At 44.2% G+C, this 14,902-nt stretch overlaps 1 protein-coding gene and 1 non-coding gene across 3 annotated transcripts; one reads left to right on the forward strand and one right to left on the reverse strand.

The window, feature by feature from the left end:
- Positions 1-218: 218 nt before the first annotated feature.
- zgc:171566 lies at positions 219-14,029 on the reverse strand. Of its 2 annotated transcripts, XM_040115668.1 has the most exons (10): positions 13,673-14,029; positions 12,310-12,424; positions 9,076-9,126; positions 7,803-7,887; positions 7,052-7,190; positions 5,154-5,260; positions 4,488-4,578; positions 3,970-4,107; positions 2,098-2,261; positions 219-270 (listed from the first exon to the last, which is right to left on the reverse strand). In XM_040115668.1, exons 1-9 carry the CDS (start codon positions 13,794-13,796, stop codon positions 2,140-2,142), a joined length of 972 nt encoding a protein of 323 aa, XP_039971602.1. In that variant the 5' UTR covers positions 13,797-14,029; the 3' UTR covers positions 219-270; positions 2,098-2,139. The 2 variants fall into 2 exon arrangements, with proteins under 2 accessions (XP_039971602.1, XP_039971601.1); XM_040115667.1 differs by lacking the exon at positions 219-270 and having other exon boundaries at positions 722-2,261.
- LOC120783510 lies at positions 5,554-5,608 on the forward strand. Its single transcript, XR_005706344.1, has one exon. It is a non-coding gene; the product is annotated as a U7 small nuclear RNA (small nuclear RNA).
- Positions 14,030-14,902: the final 873 nt, after the last annotated feature.

Raw genomic sequence — 14,902 nt, forward strand, 5'->3', positions numbered from 1 at the left:
ATCAGTTGTGCAGTCAATGCATTTATCCAGTGCTACTGAGTTGAACTGGTGAATATCACATAGAATGTTGCAAAGTAGGATTTAGGAAGTGGTGAGTTTGCAAGGCTCATTATTTGGTTTAATTAAAAGCACGAAACACTGAAACATTTTTTTTTAACCGTGTTTTTATTCATTCATTTTATTTATTTTTACTTTGGCTGTGGTGGGGACGTTATGTGCTTTCTCTTGCAGCAGGAAACATAAGGCTCGAATGTGCAGTTAAGCAGAAAACTGGAAAAACAAACCAAAAGTGAAGAAGAAAAACCGTTATTTGTCTGTTAGAAACCAAAAAAGATGAGTCTTATCGGTTTGGTACACTAGCTTTGAGGATGGTGGCTGATAAATATCTCAAATGCAACGAATGTATAACACAGTTGTGATGCCGACATTCAAGATGACATATTTCAGACAATCGTGAGCCGATCTAAACAATCCATGAACACCTGTCGCTGTCATGAGAAAACCCTCACACCTACAGTCTTTTCAGGTTTTCCATCCCCATTCATACAAAGTGGATGTCATTACTAAAACTGAAAAAAAAAAAAAAACAGAAGTGTGCGTCAGTGAGAAGAGTATAACTGCTCAAATCCTGATGACGTTTAGAGGCGTGGTATCGTCTGACAGCAGGTTCTATAAAATACTCCATTTCCTGCGGAGGAATGAAATCTTTTTAAATGCCCACAGAGAGACACACAAGGATACAATCGTGACTAGCTGAACCGTTTCCGGCGGCTCATCTGTAGAGTTTCGTGAGTTTTTGATGTCGCTTTTTGGAACGAACGCACTTGCTACGAAAGGACGATGCTGCTTTACAACAAGATGGTAGTTCTTGAAAGTTGTTTCATTACATTTTCGCTCCTGGACGACACGTCGAATAAAGCCAATACATGAAAAAGAGAAGACAACAGGCAGCACAGTATGCTAACATTTCTGCAGAAGAAACGTTAAAGAGTCACATTCATTTTTTTTTTTTTCACTGACATGGAAAGAGCAGTTTGTTACAATCTAACTGAACTTCAATAGTCTCCCAGTGATGATCGAACACAACATGGGAAAAAGAGGTGAATCAGTGTTTACTGTTTATCCTCTTTAGGTCCAGGCCTAAAGGACAACCGGGATCCGGGTGTTTTGAACCTGGGCCTTATTTCCCATGTTTTTTGGGTGCATATGATTGATAGAGACAAACGCTATACCCGGTATAAACAGCTGCTATGGACAGCTTTCGCAATGTAATCACGTATGTCCACTAAAAGTGCTTGTTTTTGCCACTGACAGGTTCCGATTGTTATTATAGGTGTCTTTAACCATTATGGATAGGATCCCGACGGAGACAGACCTTTTTGCTGAAGCCACCGGACTCCATCGAGAAAAAAAAGTCACTTTACCTCACAGAACGCGGGCGTTGCTGGTCTCCCGCTGCCTCCAGCGGTCAGTTTGTTTGTGCTATCGTGTGACTTTCAGTCGTGGAAGAAGTAGTCGGATCCTTTACCCAAGTAAAAGCACCACAACGATAACATAAACCAATCAGCCAAAACATTAAAACCGGGTGACTGATTATAATGTTGTCGCTGATGGGTGAATAGCCTTCGGAACTTAAATCTGATAGATTCTAAATTGTGTTAGTATTCCAAAATGTAAGCTAATATTTTGCTTTTTTTAGCCACTGTATACTATGGATGTGTAGAAATCCTGCAAGATCTGATAAATAGAGAGTAACAGTAGTCCCGTTTTTTTTTTCTGGATTGTAGTTTAACTAAGAACCGAGGGGGAGCGCTGATGTCAGCCATCGCTGTAACCTAAATCTAAATGAAATTGGCACTGTTTGATTTTGAACTTTTATGATGTTAAACTTAAAAAAATCTTTTTGAATGTAACATTTTATTTCATTTTCTTCTGGTATTATTTATCACTGCACTGTTGGCACTTTTTCGTTTCATATCACTGTTGAAATCAGCTAAGCTAAACTGCCAATGGTTGAGTCGATGTTTGAGGCTACTGTAAGTGTCAACTCCGTCAAGTTTGGTTTTAAAGTTGGGCCAAGTTGTGACAAGTTCTGACCGTAGACTGAGCCCAGGTCTGTTCCGTACTCAGGACCGTCCGTCAATCAAAGTAATAGTTCTGAACAAAGACAGCGTGGATGCCTCCGTAGACGGGGGAGAAGTTGTAGATGAGACCTCGCTCTTCCTCCGCAAGACTGGAGAAATGGTGGCGGCTCTTCATGGCTGGAAGAGAGACAGAAAGGAAGGAAGGAGAGAAAAACAAAAAAGGGAGAAAAGACGAATGTGGTGGGGAAATTTAACTATGCAGGAACTGTTCTTTCCATCTTTTCTGAAAAATAATTTGGGCTTCGTACGAGGAGGACTTGTACGAGATTCCACTTGACCAGTGAGTTCCAGCCATTCGACGTTTCCACTAGGTGGGGCTATGGCCCTAGGTAGGAAGCTCTGTGTATCCTGGCTGCTCACTTTCGGCCGTGAGCGCGTAACCTGCAGTGTAGCAGAGAGCGCTGCTGGCTGGTGGTCTAACGTAAGTTTCAAAAAAAAATCTTCTGCCTGCCCTTAGCAGCTCTCTCTCACTCTCTATATCACCATCACCACACAGCACCCATTTTTTTTTTTTTTTTAGAGGCAGCATTAGGCATAATAACAACAATAATAACAATTGTTATTGTCATTATTGTTGTTCATTATGATGAATATGGTTTCCTTGTTAAATAACACTTAATTGGTTGAATGCAGACTACAAGCCCCCACTGCAGTGCATAGCCCCGCGCGTAAAGATAGTGGAGTGGGGAGAAGAACTGGGCGTCAGGCGCGCGGCTCATGGACCCGTCAGAATTGTCTCCCACAGCCCGACAGAGCCAGAAGGCCGCGCGGCCGCTTACGGCGGACATCACAGTTAACAGCGAAACTAAAGACTGTAGTTATCAAGTTGACAGGACAGAGGAAGGTCTCCTTGGGAAACAGACTTAAACTTTTAGCTTCTGACATACTTTTCCGACAGCTCTGATGGAGCTCAGGACGTATCAGGATGACGGCCGCCTCACTCCAAACAGTGTCCCTGTATGAGCCTGGACTGTGTGTGTGTGTGTGTATCAGCTGACCTTTTTGGATGTTTTCATACCGCTCGCTAGCTAAACTATGGCTGTAGCACTTCCCTATATCCCATCCAGAAGGCCGTTTAAATACTCAAGTCCTCCGGCTGGTCTGGTCCCAGATTTTTCCCTGTGAGCTTCTCCGAGTACGTCCTCCAGCTGAACGGACTTTTGAGCAGTGAATAAATACTACCCCTCAGCTAATTCATCACCTATCTTAGCCATTGTTGCTACTCGCTGGTCTGACAGCTAGAAACCTTTGCTGCGTTGCCAGGTTGGTTCAAATATATCATTATCAGCCAGAATATAATGTGAATATTGAAAAAATGTTTAAAAAGTGTTGCACTATGACAAACCAGGCCAAAATTCCGTCAACCCACCCAAGCTCATTTTTCAAGACATAATCCTTCCTAAAGCCCTTTTAACTGAGCAGAAAATCACCAAACCTGGCAACATTTCTTGGGCATGAAATTTTCCGCCCCAGATCCAGTTATTTTCGGCGCGCAGTGTCAACCACTTAGGGGCCGCCAGGAGAAGCCAAACATATTACACACGCGCCGCCGTTGGGCAGAGGAACGCACGCGGTTCGGCACACAGGCAGCGCCCTTAATGGGTTGCATGCCCCTGGGTATGAGTCGAACTAATCAGATCTTCATCGGCTCAACTTTCCATCAATCGTCAGTGAAGTCGACGGCGTAGCCTTTGCTGATATTTTGCTAGGAAACTTGCAAAAACAACAAATTTAAAAAAAAAAAAACCAACGGACAAGCAAAACCAAATAGAGCCGGTAACAACCGGACAGAGGTAATAAAGCGTAAAGAGGCACCACCTCTTACCTTCAGAAACAAAGAAGCTGGCAGCGTAGAAGCAGACTCTTACAGCAGAGGTGGTGTGAACCATGCCCGGCTTATCTATCCACTCAAAGGCGCTTTTCTCCGGATGCCACTGGACAGCATAAAATGGGTAACTGTAGGCTGACGAAAACCAGAAACACTGTCGGCAGGCAACTACTTCCTCGTGCACCGAAAAGGTCATTCTAGTCAGCATCTTTAGAAAGATTCTCATTTTAAGATAAAAGCACCGTGGCTATTGCCATCATCATTTCCTCTGTTTCATCGTCTCTGCAGCTCCCAACATCATCTAAATCCGAATAGTCAACATGAGTTAAGTTTAGTAAAAAAACAGTATGTTATTGTTGATCCGCTAAAAGCACAGTAACCAGCATTAATTTGGGTTCTGAACAATTTAAGAAAGTGGGAGTGATTTCTATCGGAGGATCACTGATGATCTCTTTCCTGTAGGACTGAATGAGGTGCCCAGTTATTATGTGATGGTGTCCGAGAAGAAACGGTACCTTCCATGGTGGAGATGAATTCTTTCTTCCCATCACTGTTGGTGGACAGGATCTTGTAAAACCTCCTCAGCTTGGCATTTCGGCTGTAGTTCTGTTGGTTCAAAGGCACGGATTTTATATTAATATAGTTGTAGCGCTTTGCTCCTTTTGCGTGGAACAAAGAATAAATACAAGGACTTAGAACTCTGAGCAAATTATCCGGCGTATCGTGATTTGATACCAAGGGGTGAGTTTAGACACTTTGGACATTTGTTTTTAGCAACAGCATATAGTGGAGCAGATTCCTTTGATTTATCCGCCATGAAGGAGTAGAAGGGACATTAGGAGGACGAGGCACTATCTAGCTTCGAGGCTTTTCACGACGGACAAACTTTTGGCAAAAAACCCATTAGTTTGCAATGTCAAAGGCACACATGGGGATTAAACCCTTTAATTTTTGGGTTACAAGAGAAATATGTTGCCGCTTAGATATCAAATCTGAGTGATATCCAGAAAGTCATACAGTAGAAGGTTTACAAGGTGAGGGTGTTCAGATGCTGTTTTTACAATTTGAAAAACACTGTCTTTGAAGCATAATGATGGTTTTACGTCAAAAAAAAAAAAAAAACAGAAGAGAACGAACAGAAGAGAAAGTAGAAGAAACAAGAAACGAGGAGCAGGAGGTACCTGTATGGACAGACTCCAGCTGTGGAAGTTGGACGTGATGTTTTCCTCGGCCAGAGACTGCAGCAGATCCTTGGGAAAACTCTGAAACAGACGGCTGGAGCGGGCAGCTGGAGGACGGACACAGATTTGTGGCGAGGAAGGAGCACGGTAGAGACGAGCAGATGGAGAGCACAGAAGAGAGGAAGTTACATATAAGGTTAAAGTTCATTTAAAAAGCTGTTTAATTTAATATGTTGTAATGTAGATTTTTTCCCACATCTGGAGCCAACCTAAAAGCCACTGAGCATGAGGGTCTGTCTCATTTGCATGGGATCCGCCCACATCCTTGCATACGTAGCACCGCGAGTGATGCTGCTGGGGGCTGAATACACCACCCCTACTGAAAACACCACATATCAGGAAGTTTTGCTCTTTAAGAATTTTCTCCAGCAGGATTCCTATAAAAGGAATCCCCCCTTGACTGTCTAAAAAACAAAAGGAACAAAAAAACTGCCAAGATCCACCAGCTAACAATGTTTGCTCTTGCAGAAAAATTTTCTAGGAAGATTTTAATTAAAAGAACCATATTGCTTATCAAAAAAAGAGATGAATTGGATTAGCATTATAATGGATTGGACAGTACATAACGTAATGCTGACAACAGACATTATACACAATTAACTAACTTAAAGAAAACAACGACTGACAAGTGATTCAGTCAAATATGTCCACATTGTGATGTGTCTTAGCTATGAAGATGGAAACGGTAAAACAGGACAACTATTGACAGTGAGACAAACTGTCTTAGGGCTGGAAAAAGCTCTAAATAGTGCAAGATATAGCACTGGTACAGGTGTGTTGCTACAGGTAGCACAGAGAATTAGAGTTAAAAAAATGTGTAAGACACCTTTTAGTAAGGAAGGCAGAACTATACTATATTTGTTGTTTTCTAAACAAATACGCAAACAAGCTATGCAACTATGTTAATAAATAACAATACATAAGGCCTTGGGGCTCATTTACGTGATGATGAGCAGAGCCAGCTCATTTGCATGGGCTCCACCCAGATGTGCCACTGGACACCATGACTGATGCTGGTGTGAGTGACACTCGGGTCACAGCTTGACCCCCAGATAACAGATACACATTCTTCACAGCTTATTATAAATTATATTTGTCAGTGATAATGTTCCTGGAGTAGTGAAATATCAAGGAATAAACAGCTTCATAATTTGTTCACTGAAGACACATTATTTTATATTTAGAACTATATTTATGACCACGTTATGGAATATTTTTTTTGGTTTTTTGTTGTTTTTTTTTAACTTCTTTTCCAGCAAATGTCATTAATTTTTATATTTTCACAGTGTGGAATTAAAATGGCGTTTGTTTCCCAAATCTAACCACAAACGGGGCTGGGCGGGCGAGCCCCAGTTTGATCCACCCCAACCACTTCCTTGAGATTTGTTGCTCTTAATAAATGCCGCACTCCGTCTAGTAAAAAACAAGACGATGCCTCTGAATGCAATCCTGCCAGCGACCGTGTTACCGCTACAACGTAAAACAATTTAGCTGTATATGAACGTAATTTCTAGGAGGTGAGGTTGCATCCTAACAACTAAATGAATGAGACCGTCCTAATTCCTAGTAAATAATGAGGCAAGTGATATTAATAATAGAGACATAATCTGCCACTGAATGCATATTTTAGATTTGAGTTGTAACCCTCAAGCACGATTCTGCAGCAAGAGAAGGACTGTAAGCTGACACACGTATCCAAGGTGAGAAAAGAGAAGAGCAGAAAAGAAAACAGGAGAAAAGAAAAGCTTCATGATGTGAGGCTGGTGAAGTAAAAGTGAGAAGAAAGGGGGGACGGGACAAGCAGACAAGGAGCTGAGGACAGGGACAGAAAAGAATACCTTGTGTGAGAGTGAGAGGGAGAGCCACAGCCTTGGTATCAGTGAGGGTGAGCAGGTTTTTGTTGGCTGTGAGGACGGACAGCTGCTGGAAGCCCTGGCAAGTCCCCCAGATAGGGAAGTAGTCCCCAGCGTTGTTGGCCTGCAGAGGATGAGAGAGTGAAGAGGGAGAAGGTACCGATGAGGGAGGTGGAATGGCATTCTTTAACCCCAAAATGATGATGATTAGTGATGGGGGTTTCATTTCTACGAGGACTTTCTACACAGAATGCTCCTTTTCACCTACGACCTAAGTGCTTCACTCTCATGCCGTTTCACACATTCCCACTAAAGCGGCGTTTCGTCTTCGTTAATTTGATCTAAAAACATTCTGAACGCATCATTTCGTGTAAAATATGATCTCAAGTCCAGGTGAGGCTAATATGAGGCTTTAGCCATCTGACTTAGACAAATCAAGTGGTTATCCGTCTTTCTACTTTGTATTAAAAAGACTGTATCTTCAGACTGGATCTTGTCCCCCATCGCTTACACCGGAAATGCACCTGGGTGGGATCGAATGACTGCCGGCGAGGAAGCGAGGAGCAATAACGGCAGTGTGAGTGTTGTATTACAGGAAGACAGACTTTGAAAAAGGTTTCTAAGGATCCTACGAAACCAGGCTTTGGCGGTAAAAATTACCCTCTAGACCATTTCAGTGTAATTCTGAGGTGTCACTTCATCCCCGGCAGTCAGCTGTACAAGTCAGACGTCTTACCCTCAGAGCCAGGTCGTAAAAGATCTTGGCGGCTCGACTGAACTGCGACGTCTGAAGATCTACGTCTCCTCCCGGCAGCAGCAGCCTGAGGAGAGACCGCGCTCCGTGTTAGACGTCAGCGAGACATCGGCTCCAGCTAAACAGTAGACGATATCACTTTCTGACAGCTTTCACGTGTGTCTAACATAGGACGAGTGCAACAAATGATCTCACATTTTACAGGACACGTTGAAATCAGAAGAAAGTAGCGGAGCAACCCCGTTTGCTATAAATTACATTTCATATACAACTAAACTGAAACAGCACAGACCGGATTCCGTTTTACATTAACATAAAGAGAATATCTTATTAATTTAAGAACGGGGCAGAGTCGGAAATACATTTCTAATGACCGCACCGGTAAAACGTTCACAGACAACATATTTTTATGTCGCCAAAATATCTGGTCTTACAGCACGATTTCGACATACAGTGACCACAGCATTATTCAACATTTTGATGGTTCTGTGTAAACACTTGGTTAAAGTTAGGGAAGATCCTGGTCTGGTTTAATACAGGATCTTTCCCCAACCAAAGTCTTCCTACAAAACATATTTGCTGTCGCAGTTTAGCTGCACAGGTAGTCAAAGCCCTAGACTATTAGAACACACTTCTGTGTCCCTATTTATGTATTACAGTGAACTTTCAGTTAACCTATACAGCCTCTGGCCGAACTGGAAAAATTCTGGTGATGTACAACAGCAGCTGTGAACTAAAGTATGTTGTACAATGCAAAACTTGTCTCAATAGAAAAATGCCACCCTCTTAACCGAAGTATCCGGTCCGCTAATCTCCATTGTCTTTGCTAGGACACCAGCTGACACATTATGCAGTACAAGCTAACACCTGCATCAGTAGAGGGAAGAACTCTCCTGTCTATATAAGTCTTGACCTGCTCAACCCTGCTGATTGGCTGAATTAGCCTTTCAACTGTGTCAATGTTAAACGTTTGCTGTTTGGAGCCTCTGACCAGATTTAGCAGCAACAACTGTATTGTAATTGACTCTTAATCGCTAAACTCATGCATACAAACCATTGCAATATTTAATTATCATTTTTTTTAAATCTATCCTAGTTTTTTTTTTTCATGTAGATATTGTATAAACATGTGCAATGAATACCTGTAGTACAATGTAAAGCAAGAGGCAGGTTGATGCAGTACTTGTTTTGTTTAAATATTAGGCCAATGGTAACAAAGGAAGGTCATTGTGTCATATAACTCTGTTTAACTCACCCATTTATTGAGTAGAATATCTTAGCATATTCTTCTTCTGTGCGATTGATTCTGGGGAACAAAAAAGGCAAAAAGGCAAAAAAAAAATGGTGAAACCCATTAACCATCAATGACAATCAAATACATTACGAATCACTGGATTAAAGCATCAGATGTCTACGCAAAGGGGGGCCTTCTGCATGGTGGCCAATGAGAACGTAGCCCGAATGAGTATGAATTTAGACATTACAGATCCGAATGAATGCAATCTCAACATTTAGAGGATACTGAGTCCGTGGGTAGGTTCAGGGTACTTCAGAAGAGGCGAGGCCAACAAGTCTTTGCTACCCACATAGGGCAACAAATCCACTTCTTGGGAGACCGGGGGAGTCTGCGCCTACGCCAGCAGCGTGCACACACAGATGAACTGATTTATCAGAAGGCTAAAGCATCCAGTCATGCTTTTTATGTCATTTCAAACACTTTATTTAAAGCTACCGTTGATTTCCTATCACCCAGATTTCAGTCAAAATCTTGTTAAATGTGTGGTTAAAATTACTACCAGCTATTATTTCAATATGAGGGACTGGCATCAGTGAACCCTCACTCGTGGAGGCAAGCTTTGCTGTTGGCAGGAGGGAGGCTGGTCTGTAAATGCACCTAAACCTGCTATAATCCTAAATATCCTTAAGGCACAACAGTGCTTCTTCTGTCAAACACATGGCCGACGAGTCTCATTGTTGAGTTCCGAAAAAAATGTGCTGATGTTAAAAACACAGGGAGCGGGTTTGACGCCCGCTTGGCCTGAGTGACGATCTCACGCTCACGTTGCAAGGAGTCTCCTGCGGTTATCTGAGTCACGGAGCCTCGGGTCTGTCGGTCCCTCCTCTTTCCCTGCAAGTCGAATATCTTATCGGGCGCTGGTGGTCCCGCCGGGTTACACAACGTCCCGTTTGATGGGTGACCTCCCTCTCATTTGTGTGGGGCTCCTCAGGCACCATGACTGATGCAGCCTGGGAGTCGGATGTGCATCACAATTCGACGGGGAAATGCAGCGTTCAGCTGAGTTTTGTCGTTGGCCATGAGTTCGATCGTGGTCTGAAAGCATGCGCTCTGTACATTTTTGGAAATATATTTTAACCGATGCATGTTTGTCAGTTACAAAGTGAAATGTAGATGTGATGGGATAGTACATGTAAAGCACTGCCTGTACATTTCAGACGGGAGCACGCAGATTGGTGCAAAGAGACAAACTTTTCCATCCTACCTCGTCTTCGGCAGAGTCAAAAGGGACAAAGAAATAAGGCAAATACTTTACATATACTGTAGTTTTATAAGTATGTACATGTATATGTACAGAATTTGCCTCGTGTCATTTTCCCTCCAAAGTTCGCACCTGATTCTGCTGCACATCGCCCTTTTCACCTGTTGTCTGTACAGTGTCCTGTGCTTTCGCTCCTTGTCCCAGCCAATTTAATCTTTTCCATCCAACACCAGCTTCTCCCTGATTGCTCTTAAACACAAATAAACGCAGTTCCTTATGAGCAGATACGCACAGTGGCCAGTAAATCAAAATGGACTGAATGAGTGGTCAAGTTTTCAAAGATTTATTGCAACATTTATTGCAGTGCCAGACGGCTTGGACTGTAGAGAGACACCATGTTTTTCGGTTTCACCTGTAGTGTATACTCTGCTGTGTTTATCAGAGCGAATAAATGAGTGATCATGCCGGGATTTCCATTTGTTTCAAACGTGAGGTTACTACTTATCAGAAAAGCCTTTCAATCGTGTTATTTGGAGTTAATGTACAGGGTTTTCTTCTTATCCCTTGAGAACTCACTTACTTAGCAGTCTCACCTTTCTATTCATGCTGGGAACCACTTTTTTTTTTTTAACGACACATGTTTTGTCAAAGCAAATGCCTCATTTCAATGAGGCCACAAAAGGAAAACCATTTGCTAGTTTACATGAGAATGCAGTTGAATTTTCCAGCCAGAGAAAAATGGATCCTCTGGCTCAGACTTTCTTTGCCCGTCTTTGCACCATTTAAAAACAACTCTGTTTTAGTTAGACATATAGCTAACGTCCATTTGTTATTTCCACTGCACTTAAAGTTAAAATCCATAAGTTTTTCACAAAATCCAACCCCATTTTTGATGCTGTTTATTGCTGGCATTTTTCTGCAATAGCCATTCAGTCTATTTACATTGAGTAATTCCCTCTCTATAGAGCAGTTTTTACTGGATTTCCTACCTAAACAAGAGGGATGAACAGGGAATGATGCATGCATGTAATCCAGCCTATTTTACCTCATCGATAACTGGCCCAACTGTTTACTCTTTGCTCTCTTGCCACAGTATCAGAGCTGTATCGGGTTACTGCTAATGCTTCACGTTGAAAGAAGTCAACTCGCGAACACGGGGTGACTTTTATTGTGAAGTGGCCACAGGAGAGGGGCGCCCCAGTAGCCTAGGGTTGAGGTGCATGCCACAGTAATGCAACATTACCACGGCTAGACTCCAGGCTGGGGGCCCTGCCCCTCTCTCCTTCCCCATGTTACCTCTACATCTCAACACGAATTGTCAAAAAAAGGCAAAATGCAAATGTCACTTTCAGCTCTTTTCATCAGTGGATCATTTTGAACTTCTGAATGGGAGTAATGGAACGAGAAGGCGCAGTCACAGTGAGCTGCGGGCAACAAGATGTCCACCTCCGGTCCCTCAGCACGGTAAACCAACTTTACTGTGCCCTGCTGTTGCGTGGAAAACTCCTCGTGCCGCGTGCAGCACGAAATCCCTTCACGTTTGCAAATATTATTGACCGACCTCTTCATTCAAATAGCAAATTTGTTTGGCTGCATAGGAAACAGATACACCAGCTGCTGTTCTGTTGTATTTCTGACAAAGCAGATGCTCAGCCAGTGTTTTGCTGTAGATTTAAAGTTGTTGCCACGGTAACAACGGGGGGGAAGGGTCACCAAATCTACCAGGACTGGAAAATCTTGAGGATTCAAACTTTAAATGACCGTAATGCCATGTGAGGCAGGTCCTAACTACATGTTGGAATCTGGGTACAGGGCACATACACATACACACAGAGAGAGGTGGGATTGTGGGCTTTGGGTGGTGGTGGGGGGGTCAACAGGGACGCTAAAGAGAAAAGTTGACCCTGGGCCCCCTAGAACAGGTTAATCCAGTCTGGTTCCCACACCTAAAAGGTAATATGGTCTGTAATCTAATAATCTAATTGCTGTACCTGATGGGTACAACCCTGGCCCCGGCCCCCTCCAGGTATTTGACATAGGAGGCCGCGATGTAAGACGAGCCCTGGGCGAACTGGTCTCCCGGAAGGTTTTCCTGCGCCAGCACACCTAGGGAGAACAGGAGCCAGGTAACATATCACAGATACACACGTGTTTTTCAAAGATGCATGCAGATTCAGAGTCAGATTTAAAAGTCAATTCATTGGGTCCCACTCGTCAGTTCTCAACAGTTTTTGGTACATTGGTACAGCGCGCACAGCTCAGCTGGTGCTCAAAAACTAGTTTCAGCACATAGTATCCAAGTAGCTTTGATGGCTAGAAAGTAGTCAGAGAATCACTATAACGCCACCAAACCTCAACAATGATCTAAAATTTTGTTAACCCTAAGAAAAAAAGGGAAGGAACTTTTATTCTGCATCAGAGCTCAGAGACAGAAACTCGTGGTACGCCATATTGGTTTTTTTCTTTCCGTTCCGGTACATTCAGTGTTTCATGAGCGAACATACTCAAAACTAAACCGGACGAGTATCCTTCGCCCCTTGGTTTTGTTTCGGGCACCCTGCTGCCAAAAAACCCCAAAAAACGGCAACACCGTAATGAGGTGTCACACAAAAAAAGTCCTTGGTATGAAAGTACGAGGTGATATTGATGCACTTCCTACTTTACTTTTGATCAAAACTCGAGCGTCGTGGTCTCAGTTTGGAAACCTCAACTGACTTCCGCCCACAACTGCAGCAGGCTTGCCCAAGACAGCAGAGTGTGCTGTCATAGTTCCCCCTCTCTGTCTCTCTCTCTCATTTCTGTTTTTCTTTATCAGAACAAACCAGAATCAAACTAAAAACTTTTTTGGGCCTCACAGGTCAAACGCGAGGCTCAGGCCCTGAAGTCCCGGAGCCAGCGGGAATTCACTGTCCCGCGCTGCAGGGCACCACAGCCCGAGGCCACTGTTCGCGGGATGGTTTTCCACCGGTGTCAGTGACCACCCAGGTGTCAAGGGTATGACGGGTACCATATGTCACCGTCCGTGATTCTTACGTGTTGTTTTTGTTTTCAAAGTAAACCGACAGTGTTACGAAACCTGGCGTGTAGGATATATTACAGCAGCCATACACAGCAAACATTTACAGACATATCACCCCGGCTATTGTGAGGCAAACATCATGGAAAGACAAATAAAGCCTATCTGAATCACCAGCAGCCTTTCAAACCAGCCATCCACCAACAGCCATCCACCAACACACGCACACACACACACACACTTTTTCTCGAACATTCTCGGTGAGAGTTACATAAGAGCTACCGTAACCCAACGTGTACCACCGGTCGCAAACAGCCATCCGCGCGGCCGGATCTTACCGACGATCGGCCGGTTATTGAGCCGCCGGCTTCTCCCCGCCGCGCACGGGAGCGGACCGCACCAGAGACAGGCGGCCAGCGCCGCGAACACCGCTGCAGCCGGCCGACACATCCAAAACACCATGCGGGGTTAAAACAAAACAACACAAAACCTCCGGAGATGATGGGAAGGGTTTCGCAGGTTGATGACGGAGATGGTGTTTTCTGAGCATAAAAATGAGAAAAGGCGGAAGAAATAAAGGGCCAATGGCACAAATTTACCACAACAACAAAAAAGAGAAAGAGAAAGAAAGATTGGAGCGAAGATGCTGCGTGACTGAAGGCTGACTCTCGCTCTCCTGCTGTCCTCCTCCGATCTCTGTCTTCACCTCCGTCCAGGCGTCTGTACCAGCGCATCAGGCCAGTCACGTGTGGAGCTCCCGTCCACAGACACACGTCAGCGTCGGGAGCCTCCTCCTCTCCTGTCCACTCACACCGGCCGGGTCGGGCCGCTACGCAGACGCACCTCCTCGGCCATGGCCCCCAGGCGCCAGGCCAGACAGTTTTCACTCGAGGTGGCTGGTGTAACCCCCGGACTCTCTGGTTAGACACCCTGTCACCGTCGATTCCTCAGTCCACTATGACACCGATCCGTTGCTGCCTGATTTTTTATTTATTTTTTTGGTCCATCCTGACTGTCCCCGGTGTGGAGCGTGATGGCTCGGGAAGCCATTCAGCCGAGGAAGATCCGGTCCTCTGTGCCTCCGTGAGAATGCTGCGTGTTGCAGCCTGTCACCTGTCACTGTTTCTCCCCAACATGGCAGGTCTCGTTTGGGCAAAGTGGTGCTGAAAGGAAGAAAAAAAAAAATGCATGTCTGCAGTGCTTCTGTAAACTTCAGAGCCTCTGTTGACCGGCACATTTGCCCTCGGAAAGCTCAGCTGCTCATTTACTTCATCTGATGCATTCACGGTAACCACATGTTGTATTACCAGAAACTTTCTTTTGCTTTTTGTTTTCCATCTCGGTCGCATCCCTGCGTGTCCCTCTTTAGTTTTACGAGGAAAAACTGAAAGTACACACTGCAGTGCACGTTTGAAAGCGAACGCACCGCTGAGTGTGCGTTCTCACTCCAGCACTTCACCCTGCACCGTCTCAGATCTCCCCTACTATCGATTTGTCCTCTGTGTAGCATCTTGTCCATTGGGCAGCGATGGGACAGAGAGAGCTGCATAGGGGCAAAGTGTGCAGGG

This window comes from Xiphias gladius, chromosome 21 (genome assembly GCF_016859285.1).
Source record: "Xiphias gladius isolate SHS-SW01 ecotype Sanya breed wild chromosome 21, ASM1685928v1, whole genome shotgun sequence".
Classification (NCBI taxonomy): domain Eukaryota; kingdom Metazoa; phylum Chordata; class Actinopteri; order Istiophoriformes; family Xiphiidae; genus Xiphias; species Xiphias gladius.

What these genes read in the sequence shown, in the direction of transcription:
- zgc:171566 (XM_040115668.1), bottom strand. Translation starts at nt 13,796, where the DNA reads ATGGTGTTTTGGATGTGTCGGCCGGCTGCAGCGGTGTTCGCGGCGCTG. An exon ending in ATTCATCTCCACCATGGAAG is followed by an intron (nt 4,108 to 4,487) that starts GTACCGTTTCTT and finishes GGTTTTCGTCAG; the next exon opens with CCTACAGTTACCCATTTTAT. An exon ending in CAGCTTCTTTGTTTCTGAAG is followed by an intron (nt 2,262 to 3,969) that starts GTAAGAGGTGGT and finishes TCTCTCTTCCAG; the next exon opens with CCATGAAGAGCCGCCACCAT.